General features: G+C 38.8%; 1 protein-coding gene across 3 annotated transcripts in view; it reads left to right on the forward strand.

Annotated features, from left to right (window-relative positions):
• Positions 1-25,767, forward strand: part of HEATR5B (HEAT repeat containing 5B) — a 2,176,461-nt gene that overhangs the window by 846,235 nt on the left and 1,304,459 nt on the right. For all 3 annotated transcript variants that reach the window (XM_044058540.1, XM_044058533.1, XM_044058548.1), the window contains exon 15: positions 12,666-12,829. In XM_044058540.1, the coding sequence (XP_043914475.1) occupies positions 12,666-12,829 (164 nt within the window). The remainder of the gene's footprint in view (positions 1-12,665; positions 12,830-25,767) is intronic.

Genomic DNA, 25,767 nt, shown 5'->3' on the forward strand with positions numbered 1-25,767 from the left:
CAATGTTGCTAAAATTCCCTTCTATTATTTAAAAATGAACAATCAACATTAAATAATAAAAATAAGTATAGACTGCTCCTGCAAGTAGTGTCTTTACTATAATGCCAATTGCTATTTTAGTACTCAAATACGTACTTAGTCATTTAGCAATGGATTTTATACTGTGTATTAGGAATAACTGCGGGTAGTTATGCATACATCATAGCTCAGTATATTGTGCATGTAGCTTACTGGTTGTTCACTCAAGTGTTATCATAATCATGGATAACTTCCCAATTGTAAAGCTATACGGAGTAACCAGAATCTAAACGTAGACATCAATTTAAAACAATTAATTCAAACTGTGACTGCACCACTGTTCGCGCCTTAAAACCAAAATTGATGAGTACAAAACTCATATGCTTATATGCATATTACTATCCAATTTATATTACATCCTAAAACAATAAAAATAACGGTTAAAATCAAACAGTATGCATTAATGCTTAACTGTTGATGTGTTCAATGTGGACGTCATCCATTCTATGCTATTTCACATGAAGTCCCCGTACTGGAGATCTTACTAATATATGTGAAGAGCGTCTCAGTTACCTTACTCCATATAACAAGCATATACAAGTAAAATATGTGCAGAAACAAGAATGGCAAATTGCTAGTTATGCAGTAATATAGACATCTAGAATGGAAGTGTACATGGAAAGAACATACATTCCTATCTAATTTAGAAGACATCTCAAACATAAAAACAATACGCAGGCACTAACTAGTTTCACAGCGCTAGAACTAAATATAAGATTCTGCACAGCAGGATCCTACAATAAATAATGGGTGCCGTCTAAAATATTTCTAAATCTATAAGCAGGACATGAACTTTATCAATAGCTAAATACAAAGCATATGTTTAAAAAGTATGTGTGAAGTGACCCTGTTCCCATGATTAATATAAACCCCAATACTTGTCTTCAGGATTGCATATTGGCTATCCAACATATTCCGGGTTGTGATAGTTGCTGGATGTTCTTCGTTTTCCATTGCTGCAGTCCTTACTATTGGGTATAGTCCGCGTCCAGTCGGCCCGAATACCAGAGTATAAGGCTGACGTCGGTCATGGCGCCTTAGACTGACGTCAGTACGTCAGGGTACTAATGCGCATGACCGACGTCATATCCTCAGTCTTTTTTGCCGCATGGTCCGATGCAGAAGCAGTTTTGCGAGTGCAGGTTGGCGTTCTGAAATATTTCCGAAACCGGAGTTTCAGACCGAAACAGAGTTGGCTAAGTACCCGTTGGGAACATTTTGGTTTTTCTTGCCTCAGTATTTTACGGATGTCAGAAAAAGTGAATAACTGTATTTCTTGTGGGAAACAGATACCTCATAGGGATTACCATACCTTGTGTATACCTTGTTTAGGGCCTGAGCACGACGTTGTTGGTTGCGCTCTTGTGCTAGGTTTAACAAACGCACTATTAAGAGGAGGTTAGACTGTGCCAGGTTAGTGTTTGGGAAGCGTTGCAATTATAAAATGCCGTCGGATGCTCCGACGCCCGCTTCGTCCAAGAAGCGCAAGGACAAATCAGTGAAGCCTAGGGTTGATGAACCGGCAGTCCCGGACGTCGGTTCTTTAGAAGGCTCAGTGGAGCTAGAGGTTTTGCCAGGAGTTTCCATGGAGTCTCAGGCAGAAACTTTACTATTACAGGATGTGCCTTCTCAGGAGGTAGGCCAGGCTGAGGGGGCTTCTCAGGTAACTGTTCTTCCCTCTCTTCCCAAGGTAGTTAGAGCTTCTCCTTCTGTTGCCAAAACTTCTTTGAGAGGTAGGCCTAGTTCAGCTTCAGTGGGGGCTTCTCCTAGCATTTCGGGTTCTGTACCTAAGAAACATATGCTTAAAATGGCAGAAGATTTGATTACTTTGATTAGAGGTTCTATGCCCCCGCCTGATAAGAGGCCTAGGGTGGAACCGGAGTTTGATAGTTTTGAACAATGTTCAGAGGCTTCAGAGTCTTCTGCGGAAGACTTGCAGGAGTATCCTACTTATTCTGATTCTGATGTGGATGATTCCACTCCTACAGCTTCTCCTCCTGAGGATTTCTCATTTTCAGAGACTCTGCATTCCATGAGGGAGCATTTTAAATGGGAAGGCCAGGATTACTCTGATTCAGGAAAAGGCTTAGGGAATTCTTGTTTTGCCCCAGCATAGGCCCTTAGCTATTCCTCCTGTGTTGAATGTGGTGGAAGATGTTTTTGCAGAGGCTTCCCTGAACCCTGACTCTTTGCCTCCTGCTCCTGTTAAACCTGATAGGTATTATAGGGTGCCCGAAGCTCATAAGTATTTGTTTAAGAGTCCTAGGGCGGACCCAGAAACTGTTTCTCAGGGGCCTAAAGGTGTTAAAGCTTCTGTGGTTAAAAATCCTGTTCCCACTGATAAAGAGGCAAGGGCTTTGGATAGGTGGGGAAAGAAAGTGTATACTTCTTCCACTCTAGCCATGAGGCGTTGAATTGTCAGTTTCACATGCTAAAATATCAAAATTATCTCCTTTCACAATTGAAATCTAAGGTGGATGCTTTGGCGGAAGGTATTGAGTGTAAAGAGTTGCTGGATTTGGTTCATGTGTCTGAACAAGTGGGTAAGCATTCTTTGCAATGTGGTTTTGATGCTGTACAGGCCTCCTCGAGGGTGGCTGCTACTAGTTCTGTTCTTCGCAGGCATGCCTGGTTGAAGGATCAGAATTTAGCTGAGCATGTTAAGACAAGGATTTTGGATGCTCCTTTACAGTCTGATGTGTTGTTTGGATCGCCTGTGGAAGCACTTTTAAAGAAAATGGAGGACAAAGCTAAGTCAATGCAAACTGTTAAAGATTTTTTGCAGGTGCAGCCACCGAAGTTTAGTAGAAATTGGCCTGCTAAGGGGTGGACATATCCTGCTTATGATTCCCAGTCTAGGGGTAGGTCTAGACGTGGTAGGGGCAGGGCTCAAGGTTCTTTTAGGCCTAGATCAGGGAGTTCACCTGCTCAGACTTCTGGTGAGGGCAGGGGTCAGTCCTTTCGTAAGCAGACCCAATGACCTGCCTTTTCAGCTGCCAGTGGATTCTCGTCTGGCAGCTCCTTTGGGAGGAAGACTGTCTCTTTTCAAAGAAAATTGGGATTTAATTACTCAAGACAGATGGGTGTTGGATATTATTCACCACGGTTACAGGTTTTATTTCCACACAATGCCCCCTTTCAAAGGCATGCCAGACGTTCCTCCTCCACAAAGAAAAGAGGCTCACAAGCAAGTTTCTCAGTTACTCCAGATGGGGCCATTCAGCCAGTCCCTGTATCAGAAAGGGGCCTAGGATTTTATTCTCGCCTGTTCCTAGTACCAAAGAAGGGGAACACGTGGAGACCAATTTTGGATTTATCTCTCCTCAACACTTATCTGGACATTCCCAAGTTCAAGATGTTGGCGTTACAACAACTTTTACCTCTGCTGGGCAAAGATCACTGGATGGTAACTTTAGATCTCAAGGAAGCTTACCTTCATGTGCCTATAAGGCTAAGTTGCAGGAAGTATCTGCGGTTTCGAACTGGAAATTCTCATTATCAGTTCTCTGCATTGCCCTTTGGCTTATCTACTGCGCCCAGAGTATTCACAAAGGTTCTGGCTCCAGTGATAGCTTATTTCAGGCTTCAAGGAATTCAAATCTATCCTTACTTGGACGACTGCCTGATTCAGGCCCAAGAAAAGGAAGACCTTCTACAGCATCTGGAATATGTTATAGCAGTGCTAAGATGCCTAGGGTATTCTGTGAGCGAAATAAAGTCCAGTCTAGTACCCTCTCAAGACATGTGCTTTCTGGGTGTGAGACTGAATACAGCAGCCCAGATGGCCTTTTAACCCCGGACAAACAAAAGAGTCTGTCACTTTACTTCCATCAACTATCTCATCAGTCCGTGCTGACTGCAAGGACAGTCCTTCAAGCATTAGGGTTCATGGCATCTTGTATTCTGGTGCTTCCCAATGCCAAACTGCATATGAGGAAGCTACAATGGTATCTCAAAAATGTATGGACACAGCACTGCCAGGATTTGGACACTGTCATTCAAATAATACCTTGCCTTCAAAAAGAATTCTTGTGGTGGGCTCAGGAATGTCACCTAAGCAAGGGACTCTCTGTGACCCGGCCAGAGGCAAGTCAGATTTTAACGACAGATGCCTCGGACATTGCTTGGGGAGCTCATCTAAATGGAAAGTGGATACAAGACAAGTGGCCTGCCAGACTACAGCATCTACATATCAACATGAAGGAGATGTTAGCAGTCCAGTTTGCATTAATGGCTTTCAAGGAGTTACTTCTTCCAGGGCAGGTGTTGATTCTAACAGACAACACAACTGTCATGTGGTACATCAACAAGCAAGGGGAACACATTCTTATCCTCTATGCAGGCAAGCAATGATTTTATGGGAGACTGCGCTAAGCTTGCAACTAACTCTTCAGGCAAGGTTTCTGCCAGGAGCACAGAACTCCTTAGCAGATGTGTTAAGCAGACAAATCATGGATCCCCACAGTGGAAACTGGATCTTCATGTATTTCAGAAATTGACAGTGTCATGGGGAACTCCAGACATAGATCTGTTCGCTTCTCCACTAAACCACCAGCTGCCAAAGTATTGCACAAAGGGGTTTCATCACACAGCTTGGAAAGTGGATGCTCTGTCTTTCAGTTGGAAAAACCTTCATGTGTATGCCTTTCCACCTCTGCCTCTTCTTCCAAAGGTACTATTAAAGGTCAGACAAGACAGGCCAAGGATGATTTTGATAGCTCCAGATTGGCCTCGGCAACACTGGTACCCACTACTACGAGTCTGGTAAAGAAGCCTCCATGGCCTTTACCTCTGATTCCTCATCTGTTATCTCAGAAGGGCGGTCATCTGCTCAATGTCAAGCTTCACTCTCTTCATCTAACAGCCTGGCATATTCTGTGTTGAAACACAGCAGGTCTCAACTTCCTCAACAAGTTTTAAATGTGATTATGGAAGCTAGAAGACCTAGTACAAGGAGAGTGTACGCAGAAAAATGGAAGAGATTTTTATTTTGGAGTACAGCAAAGAATTTGGAGATTTCTGAGCCTAATTTGAGTGTGGCTCTTCAATATCTTACTGAGTTATTGGACAAAGGTTTGTCCTTCTCTTCTATTAAGATTCATGCTGCAGCAATTTCAGCTCACTATGATTGTGACCCACCTTTGTTTTCGCATCCTTTGTTCAAGCAGTTTCTTAGAGGGGCAAAGAATATAAGACCCCACGTAGAGCTCCTACTCCTGCTTGGGATCTCAATTTTGTGTTGGAAAAACTTACTCTACAACCTTTTGAGCCTGCAGCTACTGCTGAATTGAAATACTTGTCATGGAAGACTGCTTTTCTGTTGGCTATTACTTCTGCAAGAAGGGTGTCTGAGTTGCAGGCCCTTATGGCAGTAGAGCCCTTTTGATTTTCCATAAGGATAGGGTATCATTACGTACTAATCCTTCCTTTATGCCTAAGGTGGTTTCTAGTGTGGCTTTAAACCAAACTATTCATTTGCCTACGTTTTATGCAGACCCTCAAAATAAAGGGAAAAGATTTTGCACACTTTAGATGTACACAGGCAATTGCGTTATTATTTAAGCAGGACTAAGGATTTTAGGCAGTCTCAGCAGTTGTTTGTTTCTTTTGCTTTGAGTTCACAGGGCAAGCCTGTGTCAAAACAAACTATTTCTAGGTGGATTGGCTTTTGCATTGCATTTTGTTATTCCCATCATGGCAAGGAGATTCCAGCTGGGATTAGGCCTCATTCCACTAGGGCTACTGCCACTTCAACAGCATTTCTAAGGGGTGGCAACTAAGGATATTTTGGAAGCAGCTACTTGGAGTTCAGTGCATACTTTCTCTAAGCATTATCACCTTCCTATCTACTCTAAGTCTAGGGCTGGTTTTGCCACAGCTGTTTTGCAAGGCATGTTGTCAGCTCCTACTTCTTTATGATTTGCCAGCCTCCCTTACCTCTGCTTTGGGATTCTACCCAATAGTAAGGACTGCAGCAATGGAAAACGAAGAACATAGTACAGTTTTGTACCTACCATAAATGTAGATGTTCGAGGATTCCATTGCTGCAGTCCAATTACCCTCCCTCCTTCCCCTCTGTGTTTAGGGGTGGTTGTGTAGGTGAGTTTACATGTTTCTATTTTTGTATATATTCTTGTATATATTGTACATGTTTTTGGTGCAGGTTTTTTGGGCCTTGTCTTTTTAGGGTCTTCTGACATCTGGGGCAAGAAAAGACTGAGGATATGACGTCGGTCATGCGCATTAGTACCCTGACGTACTGACGTCAGTCTAAGGCGCCATGACCGACGTCAGCCTTATACTATGGTATTCGGGCCGACTGGACGCGGACTATACCCAATAGTAAGGACTGCAGCAATGGAATCCTCGAACATCTACATTTATGGTAGGTACAAAACTGTACTTTCTTTCCCTGAATTTATAGTTGTTGCAGACATCCAAGCCGATATCCCAGAAGTGGGGTTAACCAAGTTTGCTGATGACTGCAAACTGGTCACTGTTATCCCATCATCCAGTGACACAAAACAGTTCCAGAAGGGCTGGAATATGCACATACATTGTGTATCAAAAGTGGTCTTAAGTAACATGAAAAAAGTGCTCCATACTGGCATTAGGCTAAAGTTTGTTCCCATCTCTATGTTCTAAATGGTACTCCTTTTAAGACAGAATCATAAGAGACCTAGGTACTTATGCAGATAGCTTTCTCTCATTCCATCATCCTGTATTCATGTTCACAACAATCAGGAAATTCTTCTTTCTGGCCCAGTTAATTTCCAAGGGAATACCTTCAAGATCCAAAGAAGTCATCCTACCATGTTAATCTTCCCTTATCAGATCCATCATTGAATACAGTGACCCCTTTGGTGTGTACAAATCCAAGCATATTGCTCAGCTAGAAAGGTCCCAAAGATTTCTTACCAAGAATATTAAAATACTTAAATCCTTCAACTACCCTGAAAGATTAGCATGACTGTCCTTATAATTTGTAGCCTACAGGTTGCTGTAAGATGACTTGTGTCTCTCTTTTTAAACCACAAAAGACCCACTCCTATCTGACCTCCTATTTCTTCACAAAACCAGTAGCTGTGCAAATACCTGCACTAAGGACTTAAATCTGCACCAACAAATAAACAAGACTCACTGGAAAGATAGGTTCCTAGTTCATTGTATCAGTATGGAGTAAGTTAACCCTCCAGGTCATACAAAATACTACTTTGGCTATCTTTAAGGCTAGTCTTGAGAACTGGATGAGTATGCACAAATTTACACCAGGGTTACTATGCATGTCTTGTTTGATTTCAGAGGTGAGTACTTTTAAGTGCTTGAAAACAGTGATAAGAATTTTCAAGTTCACTTAAAGGGATAGATGGCTAGGCACCTTATGGTTCTTGCGATCTCTTGCCTAGTATGTTCCTTTGTTACTGTTTTTCTTTTAACTGCATATAACAATGTTCATACATCTATTTAGATAACTTCTTGATGCCCCCCCCTAAAAAGGAATATATCAGAATTCCCAATATTGTTATTGTTGCTGTTTTTTTTTTCTTTTTCCATTAGCAAATGTTCTCAGTAGGAATCAGCTGAAGGCAGCTGAACATTCTGCTCTGAGTGAAATTTACCAAAATTCCCTCATGCATCTACAGAGTTGTAAGCTTTTTTTCTCATTGCTGACTAATATTACTCTGAGACATACTGTCTGAAGGTGCTAATAATCTTTAGAGTTATGAGCATTCTTTGCTGAGGGAAATACAAAATTTAAAAGTACAATGGCAAGTAATTTAATGAAGCATACATTTTGAAATTATGAGACAAGAATAAGAGATTGCAGTCTCCCTAGCAGCCTTAATATTTGAATGCATTTTATAGAACACTGTACAGTTTGGTTTTATATAAACATAGCCGGTATACTTTTTTTCTTATGGCTAAAAGTTAATGTTTTCAGAAAGAATACAAGTTGTTTTTCATATCTGGGATGGGAACAGAGACAAGAAAAGAACTGACAGCAATAAGTGTAAGTGGGAGCACAGGCTGTAATGTGCTTTAGCATGGGTAATTTTAATTTTAGGTTAGGAAATGCTTGTGGCTGTAGCAGTCAAATTTGGGCAGTTGTTCCTGTCTGTAAGGTTAAAACTCCATTTTGAAGATGCATTTAGTTTTGTGTGTTTCATCTAAATTAAAAGGTGATGGGTATGTCCTGAAAATGTATTTATTTATTTTTTGCTTGAGAGTTTTCATTAAAACAAAAAGCCTTAAAAGTGTGGAATAGGTTCAGATAGACATAAGAAGAAACAGTTATGTAAAACATCAGTCTACCAAACAATAGAGTTTGCATGTAAGACAAAAGTTGGAAATGCACATTCAAAGAACTGTCATGTATAATAGGTGGGAACAATAGTTTTTTATCATAATGTCTATGGTATTCATATTCAAAGAATCTCAGAAGCGATTTTTGCTGAATAGGGATTAGTGATTAGGTGTTTACTGAAAAGAACTTTCAGCGAACTAATATAGACCTGTTGTTAGTTTGTCTAATTATACATTGAGTGCCTCAGAGTTAAAGCTATTGGTCAAAGAGCTGTCTTTTATTTCTGCCTGTGAGGGTGACCTCAGTGAAATTTTGACAGAACTTAGGATATTCTCTAGGAACATTTATCTTAAGTTAATATATATGAAAATAATCAAGGTCAGAACACTGATTGTTTAAATAGACCTAGTACCTCTATACCATTAAGTACTCCTGCTGTAAAAGCTTTTCACACTATGTGTGAACAAGAGTTGTATGAGACATTTTTTTAAACATGGCAATGTTTGTAATAAATTTTATAACTTGGATAATGCTGAACGCGCTGCACTGAAAACCTTATGTCAGAACAATAATATAATTATTAAGCAAGCATTTTGGATGTGTAACAGTATAAAAATTGGATGTATGTGTTTTTATCTGATGCTAATACTTTTTGGAGAGTAGATAACTATTTTGTGGATAACACTATTGTCATTATGGTTAAAAGTTTTCTTTATGATTTATTAATGGAAAGTCAAATTACTCCTGAAACTTACAACTACCTTTATTCTGCCAGTCGTTTTATTTGTATAATCTATGGGCTTCCAAAAATACACAAGAGCTTAACAGGTCCGCCTATGTGACCCATTGTTTCAGGTAACAGATAGATTACCACTGCTCTAAGTGTCTTGAGAAACAACTAGCTCCTTTTTTGAAGCATAGTAGAAGTTATATTAGAGATACTAGTGATTTCCTAACTAGTTTGTAAGAATATTTTGTTGGTTACTATGGATATAAAATCCCCTTTTATGGTGATTCCTAATGACTATGCTGTAGAATGCATTAGGGAGTATTTACATGCCTGTAGTGAGTTTCCCAATTCAAAAATTGAGATGCTTTGTTCTATGCTGGATATCGTCCTAAACAATGTTTCATGTTTGAAAAATATTTCTTCCATCAATGAAAGGGTGTTGCCATGGGCACTCCAGTTGCTAACACATATGCCAACTTAGTGTTAGCAAGATGGGAAGAAAGTTTTGTTTTTGGTAATGATGAACTGTTGTTTAAGAATGTTTTTAAAACGTTTTGTAGATGATGTCTTTGTGGTATGGAGGGGGTGATGCCCAAAGCCTCCATGGCTTTCTTGATTTTTTTGTATTCCAGGGCTAACTTTCTTGTCTTTGAGGTTAATCGTTCATATGACAAAGTTGTGTTCCTTGACATTGTTGTTAGTCCTAATGATAAGAATTTTGAGACTGAAATTTATAGAAAGAATGTACAGGCTATCAAATATGTGCACTCCAATAGTATGCATGCAAGGCATATTTATAGTGGAGTCATAAAAAATCAGTTTCTCAGGACAGGTAGGTTAAGCACTAAAGATGATAACTTCCTGTTTGAAATGGATAGTATGGCAAAGGACTTTATGAGTAAAGGCTATAAAAATACTCTTATTGGGAGTACTAAAGAATTAGTAATTAGTCAGAGGAATAATTTAGCTAAATCGTATTTGTATTCTGTAAGTAATAGCAATACTACTTCTGAATCTAGTAGTAGTGGATTTAGTATTGGATATCTTATGAAGTCCAGTAGATGTACAGATACCGTTAAACATATTGTAGAGAAAAATTGGGCTATTCTAAACTCTAATTCTGAAATTAAGGATATTATAGGTGACAGACCATAATTTATCTATAAGAAAGAAAAAAAATCTTAAGCAGCATCTGTGCTATAAGGATCTAAGAGTGAGGTCTAGTGGTGCTAGGTTAAGAGGAATGGTACTATCCTTTGTTTTAATTGTATTTATTGTAATAATAATACTGATACATTTGTAGACATCCAATTAGTAAGAAGCCCTTTTCTTTAAAGGATCAGCTACTTGTTTTACTGAGAATGTAGTTCAGTTTGCTAATTGTGTTTGCTGTGAATGTTTCTATATAGGTAAGATGAATATGAAACTAAAAGAAAGAATTGGTGCACAACTTTCTGACATGCGCAGAAAAGGTTTTAACTAGTGGTGTGGAACATAGATTCAGATTTAGGATACTGCAGAGTATTACTGAAGATGCTTGAGGGGGGACCTAGTTACAAAAGCTGAAATATCATAATACAGATGGATTAATTATTTCAGAGCAGATAATCCACCAGGGTTGAATAGCAACCTGTTTTAAAAGTTAGGCATGACTTTCTATAAAGCATGTATTTTTATGTTTTCTATATGTATTTGCAACTTTTGTCTAATTTATATTTTCATTCATGTATGTATTTTGAAGTTTAGGGCTATTATATGATTTTTAAAATGTTTATATTTAAATGATATAATTGTATGTCATGTGATTTCTTATTGATAGGCTGGCTTTGTATATAAAAGGAGTGAAGTTGATTTAGTGTGTATATGCATTGAGAAAGGGCTACAATCTTGAAAGCTTTGCTGTTTGTTGTATTCTTCTACCCTGTTAAACTTGGGTGTTGGACTCCTTGTTTGTTTTGTTTGATGACTCACATCACTAGTGTATTATGCAGCACTGTTGCTTGAAACCCTTTCATGTAACTTTTAAGGGGCCAAGTCGTGTTAAAAAAGCAACTAACATTATTAACATTTTCTGTTCATAAAATGATAATTCCTTAAAATGACCCACTTGGAAAACTTCCACTTAATTACATGTCTAAGCTGAATCCAAATCTCCTATAACTCCTGGGCTTTAAGTTTTAGAATAGGCAAAATGGACACATTGTCATTAAGACCTGGCAAGACTCTGACATTCAGTTTAAATTGCCACCCACCCTTTTCATTTCTAGGGATGATATCAATGATCATAAACTTAAATTTGGGATTGCCTGTACAGCTAAGGAAGGGTATGTTTAAAAAAGGCATTATTCATATTTTTCTAGAAATGGCATAGAAGTGTTCATAAATCCATTTCAAAATTGCCTGTATGTGTCACCCGCATAAAAAAGCCACATCTTTGCCAAATAGCAATATAAATCAACCCTGTAGTTGCACAATTACCTTCTTTGAGATGTAAGTCAAATGGTGGGTTCCCTACAGTCACATTTGTTCCTTCCGGCACATACATACATTGTCTACATCTTCCACACCTCATAGTTCCCCCTTTGTTTCAGATGTAGAATGGGTTTTGTGTGTTCAAACAAAAAATTTTAGATTTTTACCAGTTTTCTACACAAATTTCAAGGTTGCCCCCAGACTATTAAAAAATCTCCAGGTTGCCCTTAAAAATCACCCAGGTTTTAAATAAAATATCCTTAAGTTCTCTACCACATCCACCAAAAGGAACTACAGTACTGTTGATAAATTTATTGCCCTTGCTATCCATATTTCTATCTGGTAAATGTTGTTTCTGTACCTAACAGGAGTTTAAATTTCGTCCCCCACCCTACTAAGACTTCCTCACTTATTTACTGTTAGGAGGAGGTTGTGTGGGTAACCCCTTTTTTGAAACATCTGTATTAGTTTACGTAGTTCCACTTTCTTTTTAGATTTTACTGCCTCTTCATCTTTTGTGTGTTTTATTAAATTCATTTTTTATACTTTGGACTTTGGTATACATTTTATGAAGAGAACCCTTGTTGGACTACAAAGGTTTTTGTATTGCAATTTTCTACTCAGTACACACAGTGTGAAGTTTTTTTCCTGTTTACTGGTTTTGTTTCTACTTCACATCATTTACACTGTTTTTTTCCACAACTGTGGTGCTTCAGAAATCAAAATCTGACCCTTCTGGTACATATCCAGGATGTAACTTCAGCTTGAAACAGAACCACATATAGTCACTGAGTTTTACTGCAGTGGCTTTGAGACTTTAAGCAACCAAAATGCATGTAACAGCAGTGTCAGTTTCTGCACTAACAGGTATTGCAAGTCACTGGTCTAAACCTCATAAGGGTTCTCAAAACCAAAATATCATCACCATGGTGAGTATTGTTTTTAACTAAGTATAGTAAATCATAAACAGATCTTTGTTTCTTTTTTAGTAATCAAGAAATATCTGCTCTCTGAAGCTTAAAGATGGTAACTTTGCTGGATTTGGTATTTTTGAATAATTTTTTAAATTATCATTGGCAGGTTTTTTCAATGCTTTACTCCGTGAACTGGTTGCTGAATTTACTTTAACAGACAATTCAGGCAATACAACTACATCCCTGCTGCGATCTCTTTGCCATTACGATGACAGTGTGCTTCTTGGCTCATGGCTTCAAGAAACTGATCACAAATCTATCGAAGATCAGGTTAGAAGACAATGATTATCCTCTCCTTTTTTGACAAATGGCATTAGTTTATTGTAAACAAGTATTTGCTATATGTGTTTCACATACTGGCATACCGGGTGAAGTGACCATGTTTTCAAAGTTACAGGGATCACATAGAAGTAGCCACCCTAATAATGGAAAAATTATATTAAAATGTTTTTACACTGTACACAAGTAGTACAAAAATCATTGTGTTGTTTGTCAGCTTGTGCTTTTTTCTTATTTTCATTTACAGTTTATTATGTCATCCTACTGAGATGGGGGCCCTGTATCAGTGACCTTCTCTACTAATACTGTATTAGGTCTCTGAAAGTTTAAATTGGTCATTTTAATTCAGTATTTTCTTTGGATAAGTTTATTTTAACAGAGCAAGCATTCTAACAACTAAATTATGTTGTGTTAGTAGAGTTTCAGGTTGCATTTTGTTTCAGTAGCATTTTCCAGGTAGATGTGGGACACAGAGACTGTAAATCAAGAAATGTGTTTCCATTAATCTCGCCTGTGTTTTATTTTTAACAGAGGAGTATGGTAATGCATCATGTAAGGCAGGAGTAACATCAGCATGTGTGGCAGTTTTGCAACTTTTGAAATTATTTTTCTTTGTTTTTGACTGGACTGTCCCGACTAACATTTTGCCTTTTTTAAAGGGAAGATCCAGAGAGAGAGAGAAAGAAAATCTCCAAATGAAAAGTATTTGCACAGTTAATAGCAAGTAATAAAAATGCACTGAACCATGGGTAGGCTTTTACAGTACACTAAGATGCACAGAGTCAGTAATGGATAGTAACTAGATGTTTTATTTATTTTTGGAGAATATTATGATAATATCAGTGATAAAACCATAGCTTATCCAAGTCTTAGCATTGCATTAAAGGTGTGATAAGTAAATAGCTAGGAACAATAGATGCATGATGCAATATGAACAGCAAGAATATGAGAATGGGAGATTAATAATGGAGTTATAATGCAAAGTGTGGATTTTGTGCTGACCCTTGCAATCAAGCAGAGAAGTGAGCTTGAGAATGCATGTTGACACAGTGAACAATGTAATGGCATCATAAAGAAACAAGGGAGGTACAATTACAGTGAGATTGTAGAAGGAAATAAAAGTTGAATGCCATCTTAAAACATTGAAGTAGAAATGGAATTGTGAGGCTATAGAAGGAGATAAAAGATGAATAGTAGTAGAAGAGAAGGAAGATAGAAATGAAGAAGAATCAGCTAAGACTATTCGAGTGGACATGCTGGCATAATTATTTCCTGATGTATGAATTTCTTTTAACGTCACTTGAGCAAGAAAGGTAAATAATACCACACTTGCACAACCTGTGAATGTGTAAATAACTGCATTTTTAGCTCATGTTCTTGGGGGGGGGGGTTCAGTGTTTGGAAACAGAAATTATGAAGATAACATTTATTTATTGTTTGTTTGTTTGTTTGTTAAGGTATTAACTGGATGAGTAGGCTAGTACAGGACCTTTTTCAGCCACTTTGGGCCATGATGCAAAGACAGTAATAGTTAAATACATACCACTGAATATAAATTATTAATCAAAAGCTGTGTAAGAGGATAAGGCATCTCCAGTTTTGTTATGTATTTTGGCAATGTTTAGATGGAAGCTGCTTAGTGATCTTACAGATGAGTACCATTTATAAAGTCTGCATTAATTCAAGACATCTGCTTGCATAAAGTTATGTCCTATTCAGTGTTGCAGTATTCTTTACGTATGGGTTGTATTCCACCAATCGACCCGACGTCCAGTGTGTATAGAAAAGCTTATTGCCACTGCCAGTACATGGGACGTCGCATGAAGTCACTGAGAATGTCAGCCATAAAAGGGATGTCCCGCCCGTTGGGAATCTGGAGTTTTAGAGGAGGATGCAGAGGCACCTAAAAAGCTGGAAGGACTGGTGGAACTGCTAAGGGGGCAGGGGCTTCCAACTGGAGAAGATCATAATATCTTTTTTGCTATTCAGAAATTTGAGAAGAATCCCATTTAAAGAATTCCTTCAACTTATTAATAGTTTCCCCAAAGGAAAGGTCTTCTGTGGTGGAATCTCCCCCATTAGACTTCTCTTCTGGAGTGGTGTATTCCAGAGGAGAAGGAATCAGGGTGGAGTATGCTAAGAAATCTTCATCTGAAGACGAATCCTCCAAGTGAAAATCAGGAATCTGATACTCAGCAGCCTGCGCAGAAGGAGACACCTGACACCCAGATGCCAATGCTGGAAATGAAGAGAAAGCAGACAAGGGAATAGTGGAAGCAGAAGCTGAAGGCCTCTAAGCCGTTGAGGCTTTAATGAGACCCTGCGAGAAAGCATCCCAGTCCAACAGAGGGGTGGAAGGAACGGTGGAATGTTTTGTCTTCTGCTTCTTCTTAACAGTTTTCTCTAGTTGAGGAGAATGCCCAGACGTAGGCCTTACATCCAAAACTTCTTTAAACGGAGGGGCAGGAGTAGTTCCTGAGTCCTTCAGATTAACCAGCCATGGTTTCCCCCAAGTCATCCGAATCAGACGTCTGCATTGCCTCAGACATACTAGGATCCATCCGCTTGATGGCTTCCACAGAGGTACCCACAGAAGAAGCAGACTGTATCTATGATTGCACCACCGAGTTTTCACTAACCTAAAGGGATACATCGGAGAGAGTAGGTGCAGCCAAAGAGGATTCAGGCCTAACTTTGCTAACCTTCCTCTTCAAAGATGGCTCACCCAAAGGACTCCCAGAACCCTCCATCACGTCCCTAGCTAGACATTTAAGTCTCTGATTTTCTAAGTAAAGATTTAAGGGTGACAGATGACTATGCAATGTCTTAGACACAAAGGCCTGACAGATGGAACAGGAGCGGTGGTCATGAGTAGGCCCTAAACAAAACAAGCAAAGCTCGTGACTAGCCTTATGTGGAATTTGCCTTCCACACCTACACTTGCCTTTCCTGGATGACATTAACAACAACAAAAGGCAGTAGCAAGGAAATAAATCTGCATTCAATGGTATTTATCTGAAGCTGGAAGGTGAAACCACCTCTGACAACAGAACGAATGATGAATGTAATTTACAAGTCAACCTTTCCAAATGGTGTTGAAAAATTCTGGGACATCAAGTTGATTTGGAAGATTTGATCACAGCTTTGGAATCTGGGCCAGCCTAACATTTTCAAATTTTACCAGTGATGATTTCTAAACTGTGATATGTTGTCAAATGTAGTACTATATTACTATTCGGCATAGGCTTCATTTTTCCCATTTTGTACATGCAGTTGGGGTGTCACATCAACAGTGACCATCTCCTAGAGCCAATGTTCACAGTACTAGGTGACTAGCCTTGCCACGGTCGCTACACTTATATTACAGTATGAAATTTATTCCAGAAAAAGGCAAGCAAATCAAGTGGGAAGAAATATTAAAAGCTGTGGAATAAAGACTACTGTGGCTAGTTTAAAGGGTTGTTAATGGTTTGTTAGTTTTCAATGAAACAATCCATTGATTGAGTGATCAAAACTCTACAATGTTGGCATAAAATTGTGGCGGTATGTATGCTCTCCTCAATCCCTACTTATTTACAGACTGTTTTACCAAATTTTGCAAACCTCCAGTAAAGTTAAGTGACCTTGGCAAATGTTATATTAAGTAAGATGTGTGCATGGGGTGTAAAAACCCTTGTATGGGCAGCGTGCTTCTTTCTCCTGCTTCATCCAGTACTGCTGGAAGCAATGTGACAGCCAATAAGGACTTAAAACATATACCACAGCCAGGTTGAGCCTGATGTCTGTGGTGAGAATAGAGATTTAATCTAGACAGTTGTTTGTACATTCAGTTAAAGCTTGAGGTAATGTGAGCACTGTGCTTAAGAAACGAGAGTTTACTGTCTGCATATAATCCCAGACACTTGTATTCCTGAGCCAATTGAATGTGTTCCCTTACAGTGTGAATGGAACAAGTGGAGTTATCATCAGTGTCTTGTTTTTGTGAGGATGCAAGTAGTGTTGCCTTGGTCTTGCTAGCATTAAAAACACTACAATTGCATGATAGCCAGTACATGGAGATGAACTGAAGAGCTTGTGTTCATTATACAATGAATAGGCAGTCAGAAACAGATTGCAATTGAGTCATTAGCATATTATAGGAGGATGGCTCCAATGCAGCAGTTCTACATATTATTAATGACTGTAGTCAACAGATGTACACACATTACTGAATTTTGAGGAGCACTGCATGCATCTATTCAAGGGTTTTATAAGGGTTCACTCCATTTAACTTGTGTTCTTTTTTTGTTCATAGATGATAAGACAGCAAATCATTCTTCTGGTAGATGGTTGGCAATTTTTGAAACAGTAAGGCTGGTGCATAATTTCAAATGCTCTGGGTAGTTTAAAAAAGAATACATAGGTGTTTAGTCCTTGGGGTTGGTCCTTCCTCAGTAGTTTCATTTGTTGGGTTAATATATTGTTGATGCTTTAATAAGAACAAACAAAAATGCTGAAGATTTGATGAGACACGTGGTAAGAGATTATCACTTGTGACATAGGCAAACTTACATTTATATAAAACTAAATAAGTTCATATTTACAAACATTATAGGATATGTAACAATATATGTGATGCATAATCTAAGCAGTGTTACACAAGGTATTCAGTTCCTGTCTTCTCTTAAACCTCATTCCTCTTCCAAAACATTTTCCTGTATGTATTTTTCCCACAATTTCCATTTTTGCTATGCAGTTTACTCCTGCCCATTTCTAAAAATCCCAGTTGCTGTTGTTTTATCTCTGTTACAATACTTACCACTTGAAGTATAGTTGGTTTAGGTTTTGTTTTCCTTTTCTAATAATTGCTTTTTTGGCAGCCAACAGAATTAACCTCAACAAGGCCTTACTTTGTCTAGACAATTCAGATCTTGTATTCCAGCTCAGAAAATCATTTTTTGTAGTTACACTCATTTGCTCATCCAGTATTCCTGACAGAGTACTGTTGGGAATTTTTAAAGTCTGCCAACTCATTATACTCCCAAAACATATGTTCCCAATTACCTCTTTCTTCTCCATCACACATCCAACATTTGACATCTACCTGTGGAAAAAATCTTTGGAGTCTGCTTGGGGTATAAAAGTATCTATGCAAACATCTAGGCAAAATTCCAAATCTTGCAGATTTTGTTGCATATTTGGGGGCCATGTGTAATCGATATATTACTTTGATGCTTATTAATGCTTATTGTAATACACTTTTAACTTAAAAGTACTGCAAATGTTTCATATTTTTTTCTTCCCATCTGAAAAGAACAGCTTGATTTTTGTTACAGTTCATTAGAGCTTAGCAAGCAGATGGTAAATATTTCTTTTAATCATTTAACCATGAAAGGAAGTTATGGACCTTGTACATGCTTGGAACACTTCTGAGATAAGCCTGCTAAAAGTAAACACACAAACCATATCAGGATTATATCATGAGAAATAGGTTCATAGGTTCATAAATTAGTACTAAGCTAACTGCCCTTGCGAGCCATTTTATCCCTTGTGAGACTCAAACCCTGCACCTTTTGCTTGCAAGGCAAACACTTTAACCATTAGGCCACCCTCCCAACCTGAAAGCTACATGTGCTAAATGTTTTAAGCTATCCTCCCATATGAGTACCTTTTTATCTGTTTACTCCTTTCATCTTTGAAACGTGTATGTGTGTTTTATCATAAGCTGAGAAAGCTTTGAACTTTGCATGAACCAGTCTGTTTTTTCTATTTTTAAGAAAAAAGCAGTTTATAAATAAGACAAAACTCACAAATATAGCCAAGGCTTGAGAAAAGGAAATGAACGCTTCTGGTCTGCGAAGCGGCAAACGAGATCCGAGGTAATCTCTGAGAGGAGCATTATGGGTAGAGCCTGGCTCAAGAGTTTGGACAGCGTGAGCTGAAGTAAACAGCTGACTCGGTTCCGAGGTTCGGAACCAAACCCACTGTCAAGGATCGGTGAAGATCGACAACACAGATGGAACGTTATGGTAAGACATAACTTCTTTTTTTTTTTTGCTTGTATTATATATAAGAGCCTTAACTGTGTAGCTCTGAAATTTATGTTCAGATCAGGTAATCCTGAACCTCCTTATTCTATTGGGATGATCAACTTATCCCACTTGACTCTTGCCCTATTCCCTTCCCAAACAAAATCTTTCAGCTCTTTATTAATTACTGTCCACAACTTCTCCTTTGGTTGATAAAAAATATATCCTTGACTTGTGCATAAAACTAAAGGGACTGAAAACATTTTACTGTTTGTATCTTGCCATCCATATCCATAGACAATATTTTCCAGTTTCTCAGTTTTTGTATTATCTTTTGTTTAGCCTCTTCCCACATATCCTTAGCTGCCATAACTGAATCCTTTTTAATCCATACTCCTAAGTACTTTTTTATCATATCCCCATAAATATGGGTATTACTGGACCAATTCATGTTTGGGTATATAGATCATAGATGTAACCTTCATTTTGTCTTCATTACTTTTATGCCCCCCCAAAAAAAATGTAACTGTTTCAGGGTATTCAACAACACTGAGATGTCCTTTTCTGGTTTCATCAGGTGCAAAATATTTCTGAATATAATGCAAATAAGAAAGGAGAAAGAGGACATATTATTTATTTATTTTACTGGGATAGTCTGACTCGATATATGTCCATTTTCAGTGGAGGCCGGGGGAGAAAAGCTCCAATTAGACAAATTACAAAGATAAAATTTAAAAATATAAAATATAAAAAGTATAAAAACAGTGTTACAACAAAGAATAAAAAACAAAGTGATTATGTACAATGGTTTGTGGTGTTCCCTAATAGGGACACACAGTTCACATGCTCAGACACAATTAAAGGCAGGAGACATTAGATAGCATACAGAGCTTGGTGAATTAGTTACCTGTTTGATATTTAGAGGTTCTCGTTTCAGTATTTAACTTAATCAGGATTGGTACATGGGCAAAGCCAGTTCATTTTGAGATACTGTTTGAGGTTATTTTTAAATAGACCTATGGAGGATTGTAGGGTTAAATGGTTTGGCAACGAATTCTAGGTTTTGCCAACAAAGTTGGCAAACAGGGATTCACCAGCAGCATTGTTAGCTTTGTGGGTTTGGACGAGTAGTTTGTTGGCTGATCACAGGGATCTCAAGTTGCTATAGGGCTTAATGATATTTATGAGTGAGGGGGCATCCTCAGGGTGGTACGAAATTTTGTGCGCTGTTAGGAGTTGATTGAGTTGAATTAGACTGGGTAGTTCTAGCCACTCTAGTTGTTTCAGGTTCTGGCAGTGATGGATTCTGTAAGTGGAGCCAGTGGTGAATCTGGCAATATGGTTGTAGCTGTGGGAGAGCTTACCTAATTCTGATTTGTTGAGGTTTGAGAGTACCGGTGAGGCATATAGTAGAGTAGAGAGTAGGTGTGACCGGGCAGTTGCAGTCCTAGCCAGTGGGGTTAAAAATGTTTTGTTTCTATACAGTGATCCAAGCTTCTTATTGATGGTCTGTATGGTTTTGTTGACCTGTAGGACAAATTTAAGATTATTGTTTATGATAACCCCTAGAAGTTTAGTGTGTTGATCTGGGGAGATAGTGGTACCATTGTTAGACGTGACAGAGAAAGAAAGTGTGGCAGATCTGTTAGTAGGGGTGAAGAGTAGAAGTTTAGTTTTATTGGAGTTCAGCAGTAGGGATTTGTCGGCGAGCCAGTTCTTAATACTGTTGAATGTATTTTGGGTTAGGGCTTGCAGTTCGGATGAGGAGGTAGCTGAGTAGATCAGAGTGGAATCATTTGCATATTGAATGCAGGTTGCTTTAGGGATAGCAGTATGAAGGTTGTTAATAAAAATAGAGAAGAGTAGTGGGCCCAGTATGGAGCCTTGAGGGACACCAAGTGTGAGAGGTAGCTGGCTGGAGAGTTTGCCCTGCCATAATACTGCCTGTTGTCTACCAGTCAGGTAGGACTGGAACCACTGGATTGCGTGCTTATTGAGAAAAATAGATTTGAGAGAGATAATGAGAAGTTCATGGTTGACCATGTCGAAGGCTTTTGATAGGTCAAGAAAGAGGGCGGAAGATGGCCTATTGTTATTCCTATTTTGGTTTATGGTGTTACTAAAGGAAAGGAGGGCTGAGGTGGTGCTATGGTTTGGCCTGAAGCCATGCTGGGAGTTAGATAGTAAGTTATTCTGTATAAGGTATTGCACTAGTTGCTTGTGTACACATTTCTCCATTATTTTGGCTAGGGGGTAAAGAATGGCAATGAGTCTATAGTTGGATATGTCTGTAGAACTTCCACCTTTGTGGAGTGTGATGACGTGGGATATTTTCCAGAGGGAGGGGATAGCGCTTTCGGATAAGGTTCTGTTGACTAGGATAGATATGGGATATGCAATGGCATCTGCCGCTATTTGTAGGTATTCTGCAGGGAGGAGGTCAGCAGCGAGGGTGGTAGGTTTTAGTTTATTTATAAGTGTTTTAATAAAACTAGTGGATACCTTTTGGAAGCTAATTTGGGGGTGATTGGTGGGTAGGTTAGGGGATTAGTTGATTTGCTAGGGATTGTATTGTTTCAGTGAAAAAGTTATTATAAGCAGCGGCTATGGTCTCAGGGGAGCTATGGGTGTGATTGGCTGGGGTTGGGGTGGTAGAATGACCTGGATGTAGAAGTTGATTTAGCCATGCCCAGAACTTTTGAGGGTGGTCTTGGTGTTTTTGTAAGAGATTTTGGTAAAAGCTTTTTTTGTCTAGTAAAACAGATTTTTTAGTATCGTTTCTGAGTTGACGATATTTTAAATGGACAAGTGGGTCTTTAGTTGATCTCCAGTTGGCCCAGGCTTTGTTCCTAGTTTTGATTTTAGATTTGGTATCCTTTGTGAGCCATGGGGCTGTATTAGATCTAGATTTTATCGTACTTGCTGGAGCATGGGAATCAAGTATGCTTAGGAATTTAGTGTTAAAGCAAGCTATAGCCTCTTCTAGTGGTAGATTTTTTTAGTTTTGACTAGTCAACTGCTTTTAGTTCATTTAGGAAAGTTGGAACAGCAAAGTTTTTCCTATTTCTAAGTGTTTTATATTTAGTCTGGTGGGGGTTTCCTGCCTTATGTTTAACGATATAGGTTAGTAGATGGTCACTAAGGTCATCAGGGAGAGTGCCAGCTGTGTATTGTTGCGATTGGTTATTAACTAGGATCCAGTCTAGGATGCTTTCCCTGTTGGTCGGTTTGTTTATCCTGGTGGGAGAGGTTATGGTCTGTTTAAACCCAGATAAGTTTATTGGGGTGTGGGGTGGTTCGGAGGAGCAGGGGTACCAGTCGGTGTTGAAGTCACCAAGAACAATTGTTTCTTGGGGATAGGTATTGGCTAATCAGTGAAGGATATCCTTCAGAGTATTTAAGTTGTTGCCTGTCGGAATATATGCACAGACGATGGTCAAGCATTTATTATGATTGATCTGTAGTTTGGTTATGAGGAGTTCTGTATTATTGAATTGAGGTGGTTGAATAGCTTCTCTATTAACATTTAGAGTATTTTTGTATAGGACTGCTATCCCACCTCCTTTCTTTGTAGTGCGGTCTAACCGGTGAATATTGTATCCAGGAGGTAATATCTCATTGTCGGTAGTAGTAGGTTTTAGCCAGGTTTCCATAAGGCACATAATGTCTGGGGAGTGGGTTGCTAGGAGGGTATGTAGGTTGTGAATCTTATTGTTAATACTTCTAATATTCAGGTGAAATGCTAGGAGGGAACTAGTGGAAGTAGAAAGTGGTAGCATGACTGTGGGGATTGTGGTAGGGGAGTTAAGGTTATTGGGTTTGGGTGGGCCAGGGTGGATGGGCCGGGGTTGGGATGAATGTCTCCATGTATTATAAGGTTATAGTGACAAAATACTCTTAGCTTTAGGAGTTTATTTATAAGTTTTATATAGTCTTTGTCTTTGGGTTTAAGTTTTGTGGCTCTACAGGGATGGTATTTTGTTGACGGTGGTAGATTTGGTGTGTTGGGGCTTGGGGATGGTAAAGTAATTGGTGTTATGTGCGACATTGTGGGTGGCTGTTTGACCATTTGGATAGTGAATACTATGGTCAAGTTCTTGTTCGTAAGCAGTAAGATGGTAAAATAGAAATAATATAGGCAGTTGGGTAATTAGTATTTTTTTACTTGTCTGCATTTTGTTAGGGGGTTGGGCCAATTTTGATAGTTAATTGCATTTACAGGGTGTGGCGGTATGGGATAGAAGGAAATGGGTCAAGGGGGAGGGCAGTTCAGAGATGTACTGGGCTCTTATTGGTACTTAGCTAGAGGGGAGTGGTCAGTTTAGTTTAAATTTAGCAGTAGTGGGGGCGGGTAGCAATTGGGGGCAGGGAGGGGAGTGGAGCGGGGCTAACACTGACTCCAGCTATTTCCCAGGCTTTGGTATATATGGATACAGGGAAATATGTTGAACTATGTTAATCTAACTTCTGGCTGTAAGTTTAAATCAGTTTTATTTTTGCTACAAATTATGCACTATGTTATAGCTGTATTTTATACTCTTGCAGGATATTCTGAGCTGCAGGGTCTAATTTTCAGGGCAAAATTTTGAAGGGAAGTAAAGTAAAAGCACAGTATTCAGAGTAATTATACTAGAGTTAGGTAATAAGACACTGGGGCAAACTAGTTCATTTATACAGCATGGAGGGAGCCAATTAACTATGGGGGATAGCCTAAAAGGTGCTTTAGACCCAGGTCGGCATTATACACTTCATAGTAATTTTCAGTAGTACAGCATAAGTTATTAACCTCATTAATTTGCTGGTTGGACTTCAGAGACTTTGTGTACAAGGGTACTGTTGTCAGGGTAGCGTCCTTTTCAGGCAGGAGGCTCTGTTACTGGGACAGTTTGAGGGGGTCTACCTAGAAACAAAAAGTGGTAGGAGTGAGAACCTTATTACCACACATAACTAAACACCAAGCAAGCAGGCATATTCGCATTCACTTTAATTTCAAACAAGCAGGCATGTACACATTCACTTGACTTCTAACATATATGGTAAAATCAGGAGCCCCTTATAGCTATGAGGGACAGTATCTGCTTAATTTACATGTATGGATCTGCAAGCAGTAAAATATGCAATTCTACAGTTGTTTTACCTTAAACAGAAGCACTACCTGTAGAAACACAAGTACGAGCACATTATAATACAGTATGTGATTGTGCAAACCTGCGCTCAAGGCTATTTCTTTATCTAATACTGTACTGTGCAAATGTCGAAAATAAGCAATTCTACAATGGTTTTAGCATAAACAGAAGCACTACCTGCATAAATATAATTACTGGCACAGTATAAAGCAGTAACTGATTAAACAATGCTGTGCTCAAGGCTGTTTCATTATCCGATCCTGTATTGTGTAAAAAAAAGTACAGGACAACAGATGACTGCTTCGTTTCACATGTAGAAACACGTTTTTACATGAGCAAGTAGCTAAATCAGGCTATGTTTATGCAATCAGTAAGCAGTTCGGATGTAGGCTAACTAAATTAACTAACACAGCAGACATCACTACAGTAAATTTATACAAAGAAAACCACTGTAACACTTGCATTTAAAACACATGGAGCTTTGTTACAGTGCACTAGTGTGTACAAAATTACTATCTAATATGCCAGAAATGCGCTAAAAAAGGTCCGTGTACAATGCACACTGTTTGCAGTTGAATTAGCTGAAATTCAGAGGTTTTACATGTTTAAGCACATTTTGGAGAAAAATAACATACCAGGCTATAAAGGCAGGTTGCCGACCGGGTCAGGAAGCACAGGATGTTTAAAAATGGCGGTTTCTGGAGCTGTATTAGAAACCTTGTGTACGTAGTGAGTTAGGGAGGAGTTAGGGAGCTAACACTGACTCCAGGTATTTCCCAGGCTTTGGTATGTATGGATACAGGGAAATATGTTGAACTATGTTAATCTAACTTCTGGCTGTAAGTTTAAATCAGTTTTATTTTTGCTACAAATTATGCACTATGTTATAGCTGTAGTTTATACTCTTGCAGGATATTCTGAGCTGCAGGGTCTAATTTTCAGGGCTAAATATGAGGGGAAGTAGAGTAAAAGCACAGTATTCAGGGTAATTATGCTGGAGTTAGGTAATAAGACACTGGGGCAAACTAGTTCATTTATACAGCATGGAGGGAGCCAATTAACTATGGGGGATAGCCTAAAAGGTGCTTTAGACCCAGGTCGGCATTATACACTTCATAGTAATTTTCAGTAGTACAGCATAAGGTATTAACCTCATTAATTTGCTGGTTGGACTTCAGAGACTTTGTGTACAAGGGTACTGTTGTCAGGGTAGCGTCCGTTTCAGGCAGGAGGCTCTGTTACTGGGGCAGTTTGAGGGGGTCTACCTAGAAACAAAAAGTGGTAGGAGTGAGAACCTTATTACCACACATAACTAAGCACCAAGCAAGCAGGCATGTTCGCATTCACTTTAATTTCAAACAAGCAGGCATGTACACATTCACTTGACTTCTAACATATATGGTAAAATCAGGAGCCCCTTATAGCTACGAGGGACAGTATCTGCTTAATTTACATGTATGGGTCTGCAAGCAGTAAAATATGCAATTCTACAGTTGTTTTACCTTAAACAGAAGCACTACCTGTAGAAACACAAGTATGAGCACATTATGATACAGTATGTGATTGTGCAAACCTGCGCTCAAGGCTGTTTCTTTATCTAATACTGTACTGTGCATACGTCGAAAATAAGCAATTCTACAATGGTTTTAGCATAAACAGAAGCACTACCTGCATAAATATAATTACTGGCACAGTATAAAGCAGTAACTGATTAAACAATGCTGTGCTCAAGGCTGTTTCATTATCCGATCCTGTATTGCGTAAAAAAAGTACAGGATAACAGATGACTGCTTCG

This window comes from Protopterus annectens, chromosome 1.part2 (assembly GCF_019279795.1).
Source record: "Protopterus annectens isolate FY-2018-M chromosome 1.part2, PAN1.0, whole genome shotgun sequence".
Classification (NCBI taxonomy): Eukaryota; Metazoa; Chordata; order Ceratodontiformes; family Protopteridae; genus Protopterus; species Protopterus annectens.